We start from the raw sequence: 22162 nt of genomic DNA on the forward strand, positions 1-22162 counted from the left end.
AACACCGGCATTTTCTGTACATGTGTCCAACTTCTTACTTCATTTTTCCCCCCTGCCAATCACTCTTCACGATGCCTTAGACCACCCATTGCCTAAGCCATATATATTCCTAAGCCTTATCTTCAGAGAGGCGGGCTTGGAAGTTATTCTCCCACCCCCTCACTTGGTGCCCTTGCAAATAAATCTTTTCTCTTTTGCAAAACCTGTGTCGCAGTAATTAATTTACTGCACAGAGAGAAGAAAACTGGACCTCGCTGATAACTGGGTGTTTTACATATTTCAACCTACTGTGATGTACTTGGGTTAAATCTTATTTATTTTATTTATTTATTTATTTTTTGAGCTGGAGTCTTGCTCTGTCACCCAGGCTAGAGTGCAACGGCACAATCTTGGCTCACTGCAACCTCCACCTCCTGAGTTCAAGGGATTCTACTGCGTCAGCCTCATGAGTAGCTGGGATTACAGGCGTGAGCCACTACACCTGGCTAATTTTTGTCTTTTTAGTAGAGATGGGGTTTCACCATGTTGGCCAGGCTGGTCTTGAACTCCTGACCTCAACTGATCTGCCTGCCTCAGCCTCCCAAAGTGCTGGGATTACAAGCATCAGCCACCATGCCCGGCCTTTTTTTTTTTTTTTTTTTTTTTTTTGGAAATAGGGTTTTGCTCTTCACCCAGGCTGGAGTGCAGTGATGTGATCATGGCTCACTGCAGCTGGACCTCCCAAGCTCAAGCAATCCTCCTGCCTCAGCCTTTCAAGTAGCTGGAATTGCAGGCACATGTCACCATACTCAGCTAATTTTTGTGATTTTTAATAGAGCCAAGGTCTCACTGTGTTGCCCAGGCTGTTCTCAAACTCCTAGGCTCAAGCAATCCTCCCACCTTGCCCTCCCAAAATGCTGGGATTTCTGGTGTGACCACAGTGCCTGGTGGTGTTAAATCTTTACACACTGCTTTATGTACATGAACCAGTTAAGACTGCTGTGGGGCCAGCTGAGACAGAAGACAAGAGAATCTATGCTTGTATAGATCCAGCATAGGAGATAGGGATTTCTGGTCTTCTACTTTTAGCTGCACTCCTTTATCCTTAGGAAAATGCTAGATATCTCTTGGACTGTTTCAGTGAGGCACAACGTGGGTAACCCTCCATTCCAACGACGGTGACAGTGTGTGTTGATGTTGGAGATTTAAACAGGTGTCATGCCCTCTGTTGACATAACCTTCAAGAGACTGCCGCGGCTGGAGCTCCTTACCTTTGAGAGCTTCATTTATGTAATTCTGCAAATAATACACCCTCAGCTGGTCGTGCTCGGCGTACAGCCCGTCGTCGATTCCGTTGGCTATTACATACATGGGGATGTCTCCGTACTTCAGCTTCAGCCAGTTCAGCACTTTGCGCAGCCCCCAGGGCACTACCGCCACCTGACTGGGGGAGTTGAGCCACGTGGTGTCGGTCATCTCTTGCACTTCTAGGTAATTGCTGTATTTTGTTGGATCTTCCTTTCCCGAGTCTGCAAGGATGGTGGTGTAATGGCTTAAAGCCAAGAAGTCAAAGGTACCCTGGATTAGCTTTTTCTCATCTTCAGTGAAATATGGAAGATGAAAATTGTTTCTTTGGTTCAGCCAGTCCCTCATCACCCATGGATAGTCTCCAGAGCCGAAAATGGGCTCGGCCAGCCAGCCAATGTCAAATTCCAAAACTCTCTCGGCCGCTTCTTTGTCCTTTTGGGAGAAAGGGCAGGCAGGTTCTAGCCAATCAGCCTGCAAGGCTATGGATATTTTCCCATTCTGAGCGTGCCTAAACTTTTCATCGTACATATGCCAAGCCAGGGCATGGGCCTTCAGAAGGTTGTGGCCAGCACTGAATGTCATGTCCCTTGTCTGTGGCTCATTCATCGTTATCCAAAGCTTGACGTGCCGGCCAAGCTCTTGAAAGCACAGTCGGGCATACTCCGCAAAGGCCAGAGCAGTGTAGGGGTTCTCCCAGCCACCCTGCTTGGCCAGGGGGCGTGGGAGTCCTTGGTTTGGGACTGCAGGCTGCCACAGGGCCACCACCGGGGTGATGTTGGCACGGACGAGTTCACTGACCATGCAGCGATAGTAGTGCAGGATGGTGTGGTTCACCTGCGACTGGTTACCCAGAGGCAGGATCAGGGCCCAGTCCAAGGAGAAGCGAAAATGGGTAACGTGCATTTCCTGCAGTAATGCGATCTGGGGCCGGATGGCAGCAAAGTCAGCACAATAGGATTTCCTCTTCTTGGTCACAGCCCCGTCCACTTTAATCAGCCTTTTGCTGCGGTGGACATCCCACAGGTACACATTCGGGTCGGTAAACTGAGACAGAGTGGTATCTACCTGTGAAGGGCAGAGTAAACGTTAGCATCACCTGGATGATCCTGAGGAAGTAATTCAATGCAATTATTTCAGCAAAACTAGCCAGGAATATGAGCAAAAACAGAAGCCTGTCTAGCTGAGAATGTAAACTATTTTTCATAAATTGTCAGCTTCTGGGAAAGACAATATCCCACTTTCTGATATGACACTCACTTTACCCGCAGTTACAAATCTTGAACTGTTTCTTTGATGTTACCCCCAAAAGTCTGGATTGGGTCACTTCAGATGATAAATGCTAATGAGTCTTGCACACTGCTGGTCAGTATTATGCAAGCAGAGTATATTTGGGTGTTTTTCTTTTAATGTAAGAAATCACTAATGGTATGAGACTTTCAAATTTTTTTCAAAAAGAAAAAGCTTAAAATGTGAGTGAGTTGGCCAGGTGTGGTGGCTCATGCCTATAATCCCAGCACTTTGGGAGGCCCAGGCAGGAGGATCATTTGAGGATAGGAGTTTGAGGCCAGATAGGGGAACATGTCAAAACCCCATCTTAGCCAGGCATGGTGGCATGGGCCTGTAGTCCCAGTCGCCCAGGAGGTTGAGGTGGGAGGAGCACCTAAGTCTGGGAGGTCAAGGCTGCAGTGAGTCATAATCACGCAACGACATCAGCCTCAGTGATGGAGCAAGAACTTGTCTCAAAAATAAATAAATAAATTTTAAAAACTGAGTAAGTTAACTAAAAATATGAAAAGATATTTATAATTAAATTGTGCTTAAAATTACACCCTAAATTGAGGTTTGCTAAAGGTAGAGGAGATGTTAAATAGACATAACTCTTGCTTTTTGTTGGCTTTGAGGTCAGTGACAGAATTTAACAAATTCAATCTGACGGATGGTAGTAAGTACAAGAGAGAAGGTGGGCATGGTGGCTCACACCTGTAAGCCCAGCACTTTAGAAGGCCGAGGAGGGCAGATCACAAGGTCAGGAGTTTGAGACCAGCCTGACCAATATGGTGAAACACTGTCTCTACCGAAAATATAAAAATTAGCTGGGCATGGTGGCGCACACCTGTAATCCCAGCTACTCAGGAGGCTGAGGCAGGAGAATCACTTGAACCCGGGAGGTGGAGGTTGCCATGAGCCAAGATCGTGCCACTGCACTCCAGCCTGGGCAACAAGAGCGAGAGCTTATCTAAAAAAAAAGGAAGTCTGAGAGATACTTTGGAAGGAAAGAACAATACTGTCTTCCACCCCTAGTGAAATTTTTTAACATAGTTTAAAAAAATTTCTAAATTATTCTTCTGTAACAATGATGACAATTATAGTTCTCAATCATATGCTATAAAAAGCCTGCCAAATAAAAATAAGTATTTAGGAAAAGTGGACACATTATAAAATTAAAATCACAAAATCATTCCCTCGCATGTCAGCTGTGGAAGGAACGCAAACTGAAAAATCCAGCTGGAAGATCTGCCCCCTAAGCCCGTGTTTCCCTCTGAAATAATCCTGTTAGAACAGGTTCCTTGGTCTCATGCTCTGTACAAAAGCAGAGGTCAGAAACTGTGGCAGATATTTTGCTGCATTTTATAGGCCTGTTGCAAATGCACTGCTATTTCTCTGGAGAGGTAAGTGTGTTTACAAAGAAAAGTCATTAAAAACAGCATGTCAAAGGGAAATCGCCTTTTCTGGAGAACTGTCCCTTGCAGAACACCCACGCATGCACTTCCCCTGATGCTGTGGGAATACTGTCAGAAGTATTTTTCCACTGTGATGCACCCCACAAATCATGTTTCCTCAGCTTCCAAGGAGAGACTATTTGCATGCTCTTTTGAAGTGTTCAGAGTTTGCAGGAATTTTTTTGATTATTTTTATGCGCTCTGAGTTGACTAAGTTCCTAACTTTTCTACCACGATTGTTCCAAAATAACAGCTTTTATTCAGTCCATCTGAGAACAAATATGAAAGACTACGGTATCCTTTCTGGGGAAAAAATATTTTTCGAAAATATAGGACATTTGAGGCAAAATTCTACCATTATCTCCATTAATTTGTTAACGTAGATTTTACTAAAAAACAAAATAGTGGAGTTGGACCTTTCAGAAGGAATGGATATTAAAGCATGTATTTAGAATGTTATGGGAGAAACTTTCTCCTAACAGGTACCATGTTAAAGAGACTCTATGTCCTCCATAGTGAGTTCTATATTTATGTTAACTATAAGCATCTGTGGTTATGGGAAAACAAACCTCTCAGCTGAGAAAATGGGTGCAAGTAAAGTGAAAATCTCATCTATGTGAATGAGCCTCAGGTCAGGCTTCAGACAGTTTGTGTGCTTCTTAGGATATTATTTTTCAAGTTGTTCAGGTGAAATGTATGCCTCAAACTCTAATAAGAGTTTGAAATACTAGCCAGGAGGGAAAAGATGAAGTTAAGTGTTTTAAAAATCACTTCTCAGGACTTTAATGTCTTAAAGCTGTAGAGTACTGCTTGTAGGTGAAAACACACACATCTCAGAACCAACATACAAAGTACTTCCTTTGATTGTGTCGGTTAGGGAGTTAGCTTGAGAAGAGCATTGTCAATGTAATACCAAGCCTGAGATGAAAACCAGAAGAAAATAGCAATTGCAGCCTTTCCCCACCAGAGAGCTTCCAGAGAAGCTTCCAGAGAAGTTCCCATCTGCTGTGGATTTGAGAGTAACTTAATTTTGTGTTTGTTGGGTTCTGCACAGGAGAGGACCCTGCCAGGAGGATGGGTGTGGTCCCCAAGCTGATGAGGAGAAAGGACAGTGTGCCCTGACAGAGAGAGACCTCTGGGGCCAATTAGTGGCTGATCTTAGGTCAGATTCTAAAACAATAGCTTCTAGAGTGTTGTAGAAAAAGGAATTCTCTCCTATCTCCACTGCTATGTTTATTGCTTCTGACCAGCATTTCGTCTTCTCCCTCAAGGAAGTAGGATGTGCCCTTAAGACTTTCTCACTACTTACCAGTTCCCAAAGCCAGCACACAGCCCCTGGGTGAGGAACAGAGCAGGAGAAGTAGGGCTCCTGCCGAGACTCCCACTCTTGTTCTGCATTGGTTCCCACGGTCTGCACAGCAATGCTGGCTGGGAGATTGCGTCACATACGAAGGACTGAACCTGCAGGCTCAGGCTGCTATCAGAAATCTGTGCGAAGCATCAGCCCTTCAACAACAGGGCACAGTGCTCAGCAGGGAGCAGGCAGAAGGTCAAGAGATAGAACAAGGACCAGGGACCATCAATCTATCCCCAACCCCAGTAAAGAGGAGGAGGAAGGAGGGCTGCGGAGGGCTTCTTCCCTTTCTCCTCCTCCCCTTCTTCCTCACCAGCCTCACTTCTCCCAGCTCAGATCCTCTCTGAACCCCACAGTGGAATCCACTCTGAGGAGGGAAATTGGGATAAGAAGATTCCAAATAGCAGGAGGCTAGGGGAGGAGAGAGATGGAGCAGGGCAGAAAACCATACACTGAGCAGGAGGGTAGCTCAGAAGCCTTTCTCCTGGGCTCACATATCCTAGCATAAAAGATGACATATCCAGTCATCTTTTAAATGGAAGGCGAGGGTTTAGGTGGGAGACTGCCTGTAAAATGAACTGGATGGTCTAAAACAGAAGAATCCCAGCCAGCAAAAAATGTATTAAGGATAGTGTTAATTTATTTCCTTATAAATAAAAGATTTCAATTTGACATTTACAAGAAAATAACAACCCGTTTCACATTCTTCCAAGTGTTTCCTTTCAAGCTGTGATCTGCAGAACCAACGAACTTGCTACCATAACCCAACATGCCAAAGCCAACTACTTGTCTATGAACACTGAACTCTGTCTCTGTCTTGAGAGCCATTTTCACACTTGGGACTCTATCAGCAGCAATCCCCCAGCCCCGCCCCGGTTACTTACCACCATGCCCCGTTCACTCCATGGTACCATTTGTGCATGCATCATTTCCTCTCATTGGACTCCTTTGCTCCTTTGAAAGCAAAGGTTGCCCTTACACTTCTCAGTGTACCCTCTACTGCACTCCCCTTAACCAAGAGACCCCAGCAACTAACACAAGGCTTGGGACACGCTAGACATCCAATAAGTGCTTACTAGCGTATCCAGTCAAACGCTGGAAAACATGTCCCTTCAAAATTTGGGACATTTAAAAGAATATTAAGGGCTTACAACAGGAGTAGATGCTCAATACATATTGGTGGATCATTTTGAAGAAACTTCATACCATTTCAATGACTGATGCTAAAAAAGACATTATGACCAGTGAATCATTGGATCCAGGGTTTAGTTTTGGCGGGTATTTCTGCTCGTGTGTGGGGTCTACAGCTGTGCCTCTGGAGGACTCTCCCCTAATGTTCCTGCCTCAGTTTCAGCAGCACCACTGAAATTCGCAGGCTTTGGAGTTCTGTGTTAGATTCTGTTCATGAAAAAATTCAACTGCTTTAAAAAGGATCAAAAACCACAGTATGAAAAAAGAGTGTTTTATCTTTTTACTGTCTCAGTCGGATCTTAAACATGCATACGTTTTAAATTGATTTCCCTTTAAAAATCTGATCTAACTTAAACAAGATGAGGACTGGAAGACTTTTGGAGAGAAGGGTGCAGCATTCCAAACTGTGCCCCTAGTGTGCGTGCTCATAAGGAATCGCTTTTGGCTCCAAAAGTGGACAGTGTGCCATGACAATCAGCCTAGGAAGGAAGCACTACTTACTAGAGATAGAGCTTGGTGAGACTGCTGATTGGTTTTGACAGCTGACTTACTTGAATGTAGTTGTCAACAATTCCCCAAGCAAAGTCACAGGGAAATGTCCCTTCTAGGGGCTGATCCTCAGGTAAAGGAGGAAAGCCATTTTTCTCTATCAGCTTTTGGTAGAACAAGGCTGAAGACTTTGGCAACAACGTCTTGTTGTGGCTTAGAAAATCGACATAGAAGAGTCCACGCCTGATGCTGTAACCTCTGTGCCACTCAAAACCATCCATGAGTGACCATGCAGTGTACCCGATGACATCCACCCCATCCAGCTTGATGGCTGTAAAGGGAAGAGGGAACAAGAGCAACATGACCCTTTGCTGGGCACTTGCATCATGATTTAAGAGCATCTGAGCATTCTCCTTAAATAAATAAAAGGTAGGGTTTCTTGTTCGGTAAATCAATGATTTTTCTTCTTGACAAAAGACTCTAATCAAACCCAAATAACTCTACAAATAAATGCCCTCAAAATAGGTTTATCTTCCATATGTTTTCTGGATTCCTGAGCCCCTTGACAGAATAGTTCCTTATATATAATAGATGTTCTACAACCTTGGAGAGACGTCTTGTACCACTTTCTATCCTAGACACCCAGCATTGCACCTGACGCCATAAATAAAGGCTTTAAATGCATGATCTATTTATGCTATTTTCTTTAGGAAACATGGACATTCCTTCTTCTTTAAAGAGTGTTTCATTCAACCAAAATAACAAGACTTGGAAAGCATGCGCAGAGAGCTACATATCCTGGGATTTATTTTATGTTTGATTTAATCTAAAAATCTAGATTAGTAACTCTGAAAGTTAAGTAATTACAAATATTATAACCCAGTTTCTCATTTATAAGTGGGTGTTTAAAAATTAATTCAAGTTCCCCAAGATTCCAAATGAGAAAGGTGTTACACGAATGCATTCCTACTATTGCCAAAATACATGTCTTCATTAGGATTTAAAAATATAAATTCACATTGTTTATTTTAGATAATCTTAGAGATTTTTTTCCAGAAGATTTTGGCAGGAAATGAGAACTTTACCCACAATCATACCTTTCAAGGTTTCCATGATGAACTTTTTGAGGTAATACATATATTTGGCATCATCTCTCTTGGTGGTCCCTGAGACAAACCAGCCATTTTCCACAATAAATATTTGAGGATGATTATATTCAAGATCAATCCAGGAAAGCAGGTGCCTCAGGCTGGGAGATTCCAATTGGCGGAACTTCATGTGAGGGTCCAAAAGTTGATAACTCAAGGTCGGTCCAAAGGAAAGAGCAAAAAAGTCAGCAGTTCCATTGATTAATTTTTTCTCAGATGCAGTAAAATTAGGCAGAAGAGATGAAAGGTTATTCTTCATGCTCTCGGGATAGTCACCATCAATAAATATGGGTTTGGCAAACCAGCCTAGTACAAAGTCCAGAGATTTTTGACATTCTTTGATGTTATGGTTGGTCATTCTTTGAGGAATGATCCAGTGAGAGCTTAGGGCAATGGACACCTGGCCTCCCTGAGTGGGACGGAAAGAGGCATTGTAGAGATGCCAGATTTTGGCATGAGCCTATGAAGAGAAAAATGATGGCAAATTTATCTCTAGTTGTGAGGAGAAATGCAATATAATACTTGAATCCCCAACTCAATTTACATACGTTTCTCATCAAGCCTAACTTAATGACTAGCAATGTAAAAATCAGCTAGAACCAGTAAATTATTTCAAAGGTAGGTCACCCCACAGTAAGCTGCTACCAGAACTAGAGTTACTTCCATTGGCTTTTAGCAGTCAGTGGAAAAAACGTAAAATCCTTGGGTTGAGGTTGTAGTTATCCACAGTTTGAAAAGCTAATGAAATAAAAGAATTTGATATAATATCTTACTATTTAATTGACTTTGGATTATGTACTTTTTAATTTTCAGGTTTTGTGAAAAGAACCCATGCCACATTGGTGATCACATCAGGAATTTCTAAATACGATTATATTTTTTATCCTGAGCTTGGGAGTTTTCAAAATGACTCAGGCTGTTGGAGTCAACTTAATATTTCATAGTCATCTCTCACAGCTACAATTCTAACAAGCAATCTTCATTGTTCCCTAAGAAGAATCAGCACAACAAATTAAATAACCCACTCCAGCATCTAACCTTGGCCTACCCTCCAGAACTCTGGCACAGTGCTGGTGTCCCACAGACCCAGGGCGCAAGATACAAGCCAAGAGCAAAAAACAGCAGAACACAGCTGTGAGGAGATCAGATGTCCATAGTCAGCATGCAGCCAGGAGTTTCGTACAGCAATGAAAAGGGCTTTGCGTCCATAAAACCAACTTTATACTCCCGTAACTTCTTACTAACGTCTGATACCTTATTTTCATTTGTTTTCTTTTTACTTACAAAGAAGAGTGAAAATTACAGGGTTTTTTCCTCCCCTACTTGAAGTGAGTTTCCCTTTCCCTTTGAAATTCCTTGATTTACTCTCCCTATTTTCCTACAAATACAAGTGTTATTTATCAGCCTTTATTCCCTAACATATCCTCTTTGAAAACTCCATTCTGATTATCTGTTCGACTCTGTAAATTCTCCAAAATGATCATGCCAATTTTCATTCCACTCCCTGGTCCTACAGAAACTCCTTTGTTCGTTAAGCCGAATAGCCTCTTCAACATATCCTAAATATTCCTCTCGTGGTTCGTTTCAGTACAGGCATCCAAGAATGCCTCCTCAACATTCTTATGGGTTCAGCCAAACATGTCAGTGGAATAAGATCGTTTATGGCTAACTTTTCTTTTTAGTTTTTTAGTGAACATCTACTGTTTCATTTCACTGAATGTATTTTTTCACGACCTGAAGCAGCTATCTGTATTCCAAGAAGGAAATGGAGAATCAAATGTTGATCCAAAGAATAGCAGCACTTGCTTATATGATCTAAGAAACCAGAGACTTAATCATGCCACACTTCTGCTAGTTTTGTGATGTCTCCCACCCTTCTCCATCTTCCTCATCGTACCTCCCCAGCCCTCTCTTCTTTATTGAAAGGAAACCTCAAGATGTTAACAGTTAAACAGAGGCTGGGCACGATGGCTCATGCCTGAAATCCCAGCACATTGGGAGGATCCCTTGAGACCAGGAGTTCACAACTAGCCTGCACAACAGTGAGACCCCATTTCTACCAAAAAATCAAACACTTAACCAGGCATGGTGGTGTGTGCCTGTAGTCCCGGCTACAAGGGAGGCTGGAGCAGGTGGATCACTTGAGCCCAGGAGATCGAGGCTGCAGTAAGCCATGCTCACGCCACTGAACTCCAGCCCAGTTGACAGAGAAGGGTACTGTCTCAGAAAACAGAAACACAACAGTTAAACATAAAATCCACCGAGCAGTCCAGGCTAGTACTCAGCAGATAACCTCTTGAGACCCAAAACCAGGGGACTTTCCTAATTTGACCCCATTCGAGGCCTGGGAACAATCACGTCCTAAATCTATCAGGCACTTTCTGTAGAATAAGCGCTGAACAGGGAATGCAAGAGTGAAAGCAAACGAAGAATTTATCAATCTCAGTCAGGTTTGCAGGTAGCTGAAGTCACACAATTGAATTTTTTATAATTACAGACTACTCTTCTAACCTTGAGGACTTTAACAAGGCTCAGAGGAAGAGGCTTAGCAAGGACATGATAAATGACCTGGGCCATAAGGAAAGACACATATGGTCTCTGATGGCAGATAAAGTTCCTGCTCCCTCACTCTTTTTTGTTTGCTTGTTTTAAGACAGGGTCTCACTGTTACCCTGGCTGGAGTGCAGTGGTGTGATCACAGCTCACTGTAGCTTCTACCTCCCAGGCTCAAGCAATCCTCCCACTTCAACCTCCCAGGTAACTGGGACTACAGGCGCATGCCACCACATCTGGTTAATTTTTTAATTTTTTAGACAAAATCTTGCTGTGTTGTCCTGGCTGGTCTCGGACTGCTGGGCTCAAGTGATCCTCAGCTTCCCACCTCAGCCTCCCGAAGTGCTGAGATTACAGGCATGAGCCACTGTACCTGGCCTTCATCACTCTTGACTTGGCCACATTTCTTAATCTGGGCAGGTAAACTCAACTTTCCTGTGCCTCACAGGACTGTTGTGAGGATTGAATGAGGTAATTTATGTAAAACTGCTAATGCAGAGTTGCACTAGTAGGGTCTCCGTGAATGCTTATCCCTTCTTATCCCTTCTTATCCCTTCTCTCTCTAAAGGATGAGCAAACCAAAAGGAAGAATTTGTAGGTAGAGGCTGAATTCCTGAGCAGGGGTTGTTTCCTCTACCTACAAATTCTTCCTGACAAAACTTGGGGTGTGGAGTAGAAGAGACTTAGGCTTAGATTCCCGACTCCCCTAACTCTGACCAGTGTGAGCCTCACCTACTGCTCTGTACAAGTGGGAATGACATCTATTGTCCCATAGGAACACTGTGAGGATTAAATGACATAGTACAAGTGAGAATGTCTTTTAGGTGGTTGATTATTTTACACAGGGATAAATCTGCAGCATTAGAAAGCATTTTAGATATCATTTGGATTAATTGCTTGCCTCATGCCAAAACCGTGTTGAATCTTATTGGATTGCTCTTTACAGCATGTCAACTTGGTGGTCAGCCCAGGCATGGCACCTTCTCTAAGAAATCCCTGCAACCCCATGGCCCCCCACACTATGCTTCGTCCCTCCTCTGGGCACAAGAGTCTCACACATACCTCTCTCACATCATTTACTGCAGATAATAAGGTGCATCCCTCCCTAAACTGAGCTCCCTGTGGAGTTCCCGCCCTCCCTCCCTGGCACACGGAGGCCCCCATTGTCTGTTAAACTGAAGTGAACCAGCTTCACCGCCCCTTCGTGAGACAGTTCACTCCCTTTGCAGATGGTAGATTTGACAGATTAAATATTATGAGTCAGAGTGTGGGAAAGTCACTATTTAGGGTGTTGCAACAACTAAGGATGATTAATAGGGAGATGGTTACATACGGTCATGCAATGCTTTCTGATTATTCCAGGTATGTTAATCTTACAGGCTTGTTGTCTTTAGACTGGGATTTAATCAAGTTATTGACAAGTACTCAGTGAAGTCATTAACTGTATGGCCAAGAACATTTATCTTAATTCAATTTTTAATAGTCAAACATTGAAAACAATTGAAATGTTTAATATTCAAATATATTTATAATGTATGAATGTTTTAATACATGACAGTATGACTAAAGAAATACCATTATTCAGGCATTATAAATAATTGAAAAGAATATCTATCAACATGTAAAAACGTTCCTAAAATACTAACCAAACAAAAAAGGGTTGTAAAACAGCTAGTAGAGTTTAGTAGCATTTTGATCTGGAGGGATTTATAACTTGTTAAAATAAGTTTATGGCAGGATTGTAGGTGGTATAATTTGCTGCATTTTACCCATCTATATATTTTTTCATTTCCTACCAAAACGTGTATTGCTCTAGAGCTAAAAAATAAAATAAAATTCAAAAAAAGGAAATGGTTCATAGCAGTGGGATGGCAGCCCTGCTTGATGTTTATCAAAAGTCTCTGCTTCATTTAACCCTGGCTACCTGTTCTCTAACTTGCCCTATGGTCTCTGCCTGAAATCCAAGTCCCAGGCACATTGAACCCCACTTGAAGTTCTAAGACTCTCTAGACTTCCATGTTTTTGTAGGTACAGCTCTCCAAGGTATGTTTTACCTATTCCCAGTTCCTTCACCCTCACCCCGACTTTGAAACTCAACTTAGATGTTGCCACCTCTAGGAAGCCTTCCTTGGCATCTTCCCTCTCCCCAGCATTGATTAAACGTCTATTGTATGTGTTTCCATGAATGTCCTCTATCCAAGACCTTAACCATACTTTATTGCATTTATTTAAGTGTCTGGATTGTAGGTGTTTTGAAGGCATTGGTTGAGTCTTTTATCTCTCTAACCTCATATTCAAGCAAAGTCTCTTCAACAGAGCCAGTGTTCAATAAACAGATCTGGAGGAATGAAGGCTGGCAGTAAGAATCAGATCAAAGGGTCTAGGACAGAAGCAACATTTTTCTGGGCTGAAGCAGGAAAACTCTCTCATTAGCTATGCTAGTTCTTATTTTGCTTCCAAGATCATGAAAGAGAAATTTCAGGCACATACCATTAAAAAAATAAATTAGAAGGAATTTCATATGGCAGGCCTCTGAGAATAATACTGTATTATTTCATAGTGTGCTAATCATCCACTTTGGGGTATAAGTGTTTCTGGTATGTGATGCCCTCCTTGCTTCCTTCCTACTTTTTATTTAGATTTTGAAATATGGAGTCTGAAAAAAATCTAGAAGAAAAATGGATCTGGAAAGCCTTCCTACAAATTAGCCAGTAGCCCCAAATTTTGGAAGTCAAGGAAAATAGTCTGAATTCCACAAAACATACAGACATTTTCTCTTTGGCTAAATTGTAAGCTTGCTGTCATTTGCCTATCTGGATCCCTCGCAGAACTCAACATAAAGTTTCACACATATAAGCTGCTTTAAAATGGTGGGTGGAAGGAAACAGGTAGTGAACCTCAGGTCCACTCCAGCTTTCCGCCTTGGGTCATGTTCTAGGTATGGTTGAGGAAAATGAAGCCCACCTAGTACACAGCAGGATCACTGAGCTGAAAAGGCAGAAAGCAAAGATGAGGACCCTGAAACAGGTCAACATACTGGAGAGAAGAAATCTACACAGAAGAAGGGCCCCGAAGTCTGCATGAGATTTCCCCAGGATCCTTGGCTGTCCATGCACAGGACAAGATTTTGTGAGGCTCAGCAAAGAGAAGCAGCCACAGGTCTGGGAGATGAATACCAAAGGTTGGGTAGGGCTGGAAAATACTGCATTTCAAAATAGCCAGAGTAGAAAAATGCAGCTGAGAACTTTAGGTATCCAGCTGAACCTCAGGAAGGTCATTACCTGAGAAGTAAAAATAAAGCTGGAATAAACCAGCTCTAACAAAGACTAAATCCACATCAAGTAAATCTGGTAATTTAACTTCTTAGCAGAGCTAAATACAACACCCTTTAAAGCGAGACAATATTGACCAGACTCCCTATAATGTTTCATTCATAGCATACAGAGCATAATAAAAATCTACTAGATGTATGAAAAAGTGGGAAAATGAAACCCTTAACTAAGAAAAAAAAAAAAAAAGTATTCAAAATCAACAGAAGCCAAGATGTCCCAGATACTGGGATTAGCAGAGGACTTTAACATAGCTATTATAAGTATGTTCAAGGATTTCAAAGAAAAAATAAATATAATGAACAAATGGAGAGTAACAACAGAGAAACAACAACTGAAGAAAACATGAACATTCTAGAACTGAAAAGTGAAACAAATAAACAAATTTCTGAATGGGATTAATGATATTCATTCTAAATAGACCATACAATAAGAATAAAAAATGTAATCCTAAAACTCACAGAAAATATTAAAAGATTTCTCCAAAAAGCCAATAAATTAAGAAAAATGAATTACTAAACATGCAGAAATAAACAACAAAAAACAAATGGGACGAAAAGAAAACAAATAGCAGGACTGTAAACATAAACCAATCATAGCTATAAATATTCAAATAAACATGGACTAAATGCTCCAAGTACAAGACAGATGCTATGAAAGTAGACTTTGGAAGAGTAAGTTTCAGTTACATTCTGTGTGTAAGTAACATACTATAAATATAAAGTGATGGTGTAAAAGAAAAAGAATCAAAAAAGGCATACCATGCAAATGGGAAGCATTACAAAGCAGGCATGGCTATTAATAACAAAATGGAGGCTTTGAACATCCCCATAATCTAATTAGAGCTAACAGACATATATACTAACAGAACATGCTACCCATCTAACAAAAGCAGAATATACATTTTCTCAAGTGCACATAATACATGTTCCTGGATAGATCATATGTTAGACCGGAAAATAAGTCTTAATAAATTTTAAACTACTGAGATCATAAAAAAGTATTTTTTCTTACCACAATGAAATGAAACTAGCAATCAAAAACAAAAGGAAAGCTAGAAAATTCACAAATATGTGGAAATTAAACAACACACTCAAACAAGCAATGAGTCAAAGGAGAAATCACAAGGTAGATAAGTGAAAATTTAAAGATGTATAATTAAAAACTAGCTGAATATACAACATACGAATACTTATAAATTGCAGCAAAAGCAATGCTCAGAGGAAATTCTACAGCTATAAATGCCCACATCAAAAAAACAAGACGTATCTCAATAACTTAGCCGTCCACCTTAAGAAAATAAAAAAGAAGAGCCAACTAAACTCACAGCTAACAGAATAAATAATAAAAATTAGAATGGATATAAACAAAATACAGAGTAGAAAATTATAGAATCAACAAAGTCCAAAATTAGTTCTTTGAAAAACATCAACAAAACTGACCAACCTTTAGCAAGACTGACTAAGGAAAAAAAGAGAAAAGAAACAAATAAATAAAATCATAAAAGAAAATGGGAACATTTCTACTGACCTTTTCTATATATCTATTTCTGTAATAAAAAAGAATTATAAGAGAACATTATGAACATTTGGATGCCAACAAATGAGATAACAGAGATGAACTGGAAAAATTCCTGGAAGCACACATATTATCAAAAGTGGCTAAGGAAACAATGTAAAATCTAATCTATGTGTAAAAGAGATTGAATCAGTAATCAAAAACTCTCAAGCTGAGAAAAGCCCAGGACGAGTGGGTTGAAGAGTGAATTGTGCCAAACATTTAAAGAATTAACACTGACTCTTTTCAAGCTCTTCAAAAAATAGGAGAGGAAAGAACACTCTAACTTAGCCTATGTGGCCAGCATTATCTTGATACCAAAGCCAGATAAAGCCATCACAAGAAAATGACAGCTATGGACCAATATCCTTTATGAATATAGATGCAAAAGAACACCAAAAAATACTAGCAAAACAAACCTGGTAGTATATTCTAAGAATTATATAGCACAGTCAAGTAGTATTTATTCCAGGATGCAAGGATGAGTCAAAATATAAATATCAATCGGTGTAATGCATCACATCAATAGAGTAAGGGGGAAGAAAACCCATATGATTATCTCAAGTAATGCAGAAAAAGCATTTGAGGAAAATCTGAAAGTCTTTCATAATAAAAATACTCAAAAACTTGGACTAGAAAGGAACTTCCTTAACATGATTTTTAAAAATATTTATGAAAAACCCACAGCCAACATTACAGTGAAAGGCTGAGAGCTTTCCCCCTAAGATTAAGATCGACAGGAAGATGCCGCTTTCATTGTCTCTGTGTAACACTGTACTGCAAGTTCTTGCCAGAGCAATTAGGAAGAAAAAAACCATCCATATGGAAAATCCAAAGAACCCACAAAAATCTATTGCAGAAAATAAACAATTTCAACAAAATTACAAAGTACAAGAGCAACACACAGAACTCAGTTGTATTTCTGTACAATAACAATGAACAGTCTAAAAAGCAAATTAAGAAAACAATTCTATTTATAATAGATTCAAAAAAAATAAAATCTACATAGGAGTACATTTAACCACTCTCACCATTTCTACTTGCATTGTACTGAAGGTCCTAGCCAGTGCAGCAAGGCAAACAAAAAAATAAAAGGCATGTTGATTGAAAAGGAAAAAAAAAAAACTTCGTTGTTCATTTAAAACATGATTGTCTGTGTAGAAATCCTAGGGGATTTAAAAAACAAAACAAAAAAACAGAAAAACTATTAAAGCTAGCAAATAAATTTAGCAAGTTGGCCGAATACAATGTTAGTAGAAAAATGAGTTGCATTTGTCCAGGAGCAGTGGCTCACACCTGCAGTTCCAGCTACTTGGGAGGCTGAGGCGAGAGAATCACTTAAGCCCAGGAGTTCAAGGCTGCAGGGAGCTCTGACCATGCCACTGCACTCCGGCCTGGGTAACAAAGTGAGCCCCTGTCTCAAAAAAAAAAAAAAAAATCAATTGCATTTATCTATGAACAGAAAATAAATGGAAAATAAATTTCAAATACAATGCCACTTACAGTGATACCAAAACCATAAAATACTTAGAAATAATTTAACAAAAGATGGGCAAATTGCTACAATTATAACACATTGCTAACAGAAATTAAAGAAGATCTAAATAAAGAATGACATACCATTTTTATGGATTGGAAGACTCAATATTGTTATCAGATTTCCTGAAATTGACCTATTGAATCAACATCATCTCATCCAGAATCCCAACAAATATTCTGTAGAAATGGGTAAGTTGATTCTAAAATATATGTAATAAACAAGAATACAGAACAGCTAAAATGACTGGAAAAAGGAAATACACAGTTGAATCATTCACACTACCTGATCTCAAGACTTGTTATAAAGTTATAATTATTTAATTTAGTGTGATATTGGCATAAGTATAGACAAATAAATCAAAGGAGCAGAACAGAAAATTCCAAAATAAACCCATGGCCAATTGATTTTTAATGAATACATCAAAGCAATGATGTGACAACAGGAAAGACATTTCAACAAATGGTCCTTGACAACTGGAAACGTGTATGAAAAAAATTAGACCCCAATCTTGCATGAAAATTTGAGACAGATCATAGATCTAAAGCTAAAACTATAAAACATATAGAGCAAAATGTAAGAGATTAGTCTCTTGATCTTGGATCAGGAAAATATTTCTTAAAACACAGAAAGCACTATATAAATATACATATGTATAAAACATCTCCCCTCAGTATGTGATTTGCCTTTACATTTTGTTAACATTTGATGAGCAGGTTTTAATTTTGATGTAGTCCAATTTATCAATTTTTTTGTTTATGATTAGTATATAGATGACAAAATAATTATACCCAAAGTAAATATATAAGCCTACATACCTATCAGTAGTAAAAGAGAAATCACTCCCCTTCCCACCATTTGAACAGATATTTCAAAAGAAAATCTTCACCAATGTTCATAGAAATGTCCTCAACATCAACATTATCAGGAAAATGCAAATTAAAACCCCAATGAGCAATCACACCTACTAAGATGCCTGCAGTTAAGAATACTAACAACAGGCAGTGTGCAGTGGCTCATGCCTGTAATCCCAGCACTTTGGGAGGTGGAGACCGGTGGAGCACTTGAAGCCAGGAGTTCAAGACCAGCCTGGGCAACATGGTGAAACCCTGTCTTTACTAAAAATACAAAAATGAGCTGGATGTGGTGTCACACCTCTATAGAGCCAGCTGTTGAGGAAGCTGAGGCATGAAAATTGCTTGAACCTGAAAGGAGGAGGTTGAAGTAAGCCAAGATCACACCACTGTACTCCAGCCTGGGCAATAGAGTGAGACACTGCCTCAAGAAAAAAAAAAAGAAAGAAAAAAAAAATTCTACCAACACATTCTTGCAAGGTGGGAATATAAATACCACCACTTTGAAAAACTACTTGACAATTTCTTATAAAATTAAACACAGATTTTCTCTATATTGTAGCAAGTTCATACCTAGGTATTTATCAAGAGAAATGACAACATTAAGCCTCCCAAAAGACTTGTACAATATCAAGATAAAACTTACAAAAAAGATGTCTTCAAAGGTACTGGCCGAGCATGGTGGCTCATGCCTGTAATCCCAGCACTTTGGGAGCCTGAGGCAGGTGGATCACCTGAGTTCAGGAGCTCAAGATCACCCTGATGAACATGGTGAAACCCCATCTCTACTAAATATACAAAACTTAGCCAAGTGTGGTGGCACATGCCTATAATCCCAGCTATTCAGAAGGCTGAGGCAGGAGAATCACTTGAATCCAAGTGGCAGAAGCTGCAGTAAGCCGAGATTGCTGCCACCGCACTCCAGCCTGGGCGACAAAAGCAAAACTTAAATAGTAGCTTAAATCACAATAGCAGAAAACTGAAAACAACACAAATGTCCACTTATACGGGAATGTATAAACAGAGTGGCCTGTTTATACAATGGAATATTACTCATTAATGCAAACAGTGAACTACTGTTATATGCAGTAACATGAATTAATCTCAAAAAGATTGTTTAGAGTGAAAGAACCCAGACAGAGTACATTCACAGAGATGTCTGATTCCATTTACATAAAGTCCCAAAATCAGTCTATGGTGATGGGAATCACAGCAGTGGTCTCCTGTGGAGATTGAGAATTGATTAGAAGTCACCAGGAAACTTTCTGGGGTGATGGGAATATTCTGTATTTTTACTTGAATATTTGTTACAGATATCCATACACATACAGATATATGTAGTCACCAAAATTCATCAAATGGTTTATAAAATATGTGCATCAGCTTTAAAGATCTATAGATTAATAAATATATAGTAGATGAATATCTTAGTCATTGGAGTCATTCAGGTATAGAAATATAATTACCTGTAATTTATGTGCTGAGAGAACACTGATTTTCTCTGAAACAAATTTATCTTTGAAACTACTATAGTAATCTGTTACTTTTTAAAAATCACAATTATTTAGCTTTTAATTATAGGAATCATATTCATTCAACAAATATTACATTAGGCACTTTTCTAAGGGATTCCAAATATGATTCTGTTCTCATGAAGCTTACATTTTCGGGAGGAAGAGGTAACAAATGAAAATAAAGCAGAAAAGCATAGAAGGTAACAGGGATGGGGATGGGAAGGCAGTTTCAATAGGCAAGTCTTCTGCAAGGAAGCATCATCTGGGGATCTGTAACAGAAAAAGTGAAGAGTGCTAAAAAAAGACTGGGACCTGGGCTGGGGGTGTGTAGAAGACGCAGGGAGCCGGGAGGGTGGGCTGGGGGCGTTAGAGGGTACAGGAAGGGCATTCCAGGCAGAGTTGAGCAAGTGGTTGAGAGCATAGAATGAGTCAGGCTTTTCTAATTCTGCTCCCTTATTAGCTGTGGGACCTTTGGCACATTACCTAAAGTCTGTGCCTCTATTTCCTCATCTGTAAAGTAGGGATAATAATAGCACCTTATGGTTACATCCTTGTGAGGATTAACTAAGTCAATATGTGAAAAGCACTTAGAATTGTAAGTGCTTTGTAAGTGTTTGTTATTCAAGTGTTGTAGTAATGTTTGATCGGTAAGTTCAAAGATACTTATAGTATCAGGTTGGTACCAAAGTAATTGCCGTGTTTTTGCCATTTAAAAAGCAATGGCAAAAACACGGCAATTACTTTGGCACCAACCTAATAGCTTAATCACAATAGCAAAAAACAAAAACCGCATAAATGTCCATTTACAGGAGAATGTATGAACAGTGTGGTCTGTTAATACAATGGAATATTACTCCTTGTTTCCTCGTGACTCCTAATCGATTCTCAACCTCCACAGGAGACCACTGTTGTGATTCCCATCACCATAGACTGATTTTAGGACTTTATGTAGATGGAATCAAACAACTAAACAACTATGTAAATGTACTCTTTGTGTCTGGGTAATGATTGGTAAATTTCTAAAAATTAATGGCTACTATGTGGAGAATAGCATCTAGGAGGGCAAAGGGTCAGCCAGGAGACCAGCTAGACAGCTATTACAATGGTCCAGGCAAAAGATAATGGTGGTTTGGACCAAAAGATTGAGTAACGAGTGGCTAGATTGAGGCTATCATTGAAGGCAGAATCAGTAGAACTTGCTGATGAATTGGATAGAACATGTGGCATGTGGCGGAGGTAAGAGGAATCAAGAAACTCAAAGAAAACAACAAATAAGGAGTTAGGGAAGTGAAGGGAAGGGAAGTTCTGTTTAGGTCATGGGTCTGGCTTTCAATGAAGATACCTGGTAGGCGGCTGAGTATATGAAGCTGAAGTTGGAGGAGACATGGAAGGCACCGCCAATCACCCAAATATGCTTCAGGGGTAATACTGAATGGGCTGCTTTTTGATATCTATCATTCCTTAGATTTTTTAAAAAATTGAAATGGAATAATTCTTAAAGGATTAATTTAATCCTACAAATAATCTTAATTAAATGGACTGAGACTAATGGTGGAAGAAATGAAATACAGCCCATAAGTAGAAAATAATTCAAATAGCTCATTTGTGTCTTCTCCTCGCCCAAGAAAAGGGCCCTCCAGATGTTACTTTAGTTCTGAATTAAAGGTACATGCTTTCAAAAACGTCAAAGGAAAGAAAATATTTTAGAAAGCACTAGAGATTTATTTTTCTTTCTTTCTGGCAGCCTATTACCTCAACTTCAAGAAGGATATTGGGAGTACATGTCTCAGGACTACCTTAAAAGTCACTGCTACTGTGTGGTGTTTACACAAGCATGCCAACTAGCCCGATGTTTGTGTTTGTAGACCAAATGATTCCTCTTATTTCTATCAGCACAGCTCCATGGTTTATAAGCTCCAGTTCCTTAAGATAGAATTTCAAACAGCCTCTCACAAAACAACCACCTAACAGAACGCACAAATAATCTCCCCCAAATAACTATCTACAACTTTATCCACAAAAATAGCCAGTAGTCTCTGTGTGCAGTTCCTTAAACGTTGCTCAGCATTTAACTGATGCACGGGGACTCACATCTGCCTTCCCTGACACGTAGCTAGACGAATATATGTGAACAGGCAGCAGCTGGGTACCTCCACCTGCTCTGGACTTCTTAGCAAATCAAATAAGTTGCATTTCTAGTTCTGAGCACCAAGCCTTACAGCCTTCTACAAAGTAATAGGAAGACCAGCAGAGTCTCATATCAATGTAACAGCATCACTTCCCAGCCCAGCTGTTTTGCTACAGCCAGGTCAATTTCTGGTTACTCCTCACCGCGGGCTGTACCTACACTGGATGACAACCCACCAACCCTGAAGTTGCATTCTACTTTTCCTTACTATCCATATCCCTTCCTGCCTTCTGTTTGGGACTTGCCTTTTTAAAGAAGCAGTTCCCAATGAACCCCACTTGCTCTTAGTACTATCTTCCCCAGTTATTAACTGAAAAATTTTCACTTCTTCCAAATTTGGCTCAATTCCCATCTCCCCTGCGAAGTCTTGTTTGGCTCCCCAGATGCATTTAGGCATTCCTTTCCCAAGCATCCAACCCCCATGTGGGAGTAAATCCCGTG

General features: G+C 40.1%; 1 protein-coding gene across 2 annotated transcripts in view; it reads right to left on the reverse strand.

Annotated features, from left to right (window-relative positions):
* The window catches only part of KL (klotho), a 57866-nt gene that overhangs the window by 14489 nt on the left and 21215 nt on the right, over positions 1 to 22162 (reverse strand). For both annotated transcript variants that reach the window (XR_012514445.1, XM_010345014.3), the window contains exons 2-4: positions 8139 to 8649; positions 7104 to 7372; positions 1251 to 2352 (exon numbers count right to left, since the gene is read on the reverse strand). Coding sequence is in view for 1 of the 2 variants with exons in the window: in XM_010345014.3 (XP_010343316.2) it covers positions 1251 to 2352; positions 7104 to 7372; positions 8139 to 8649 (1882 nt within the window). In the remaining variant the exon portion in view is untranslated. The remainder of the gene's footprint in view (positions 1 to 1250; positions 2353 to 7103; positions 7373 to 8138; positions 8650 to 22162) is intronic.

Source organism: Saimiri boliviensis, chromosome 16, assembly GCF_048565385.1.
Source record: "Saimiri boliviensis isolate mSaiBol1 chromosome 16, mSaiBol1.pri, whole genome shotgun sequence".
Classification (NCBI taxonomy): Eukaryota; Metazoa; Chordata; class Mammalia; order Primates; family Cebidae; genus Saimiri; species Saimiri boliviensis.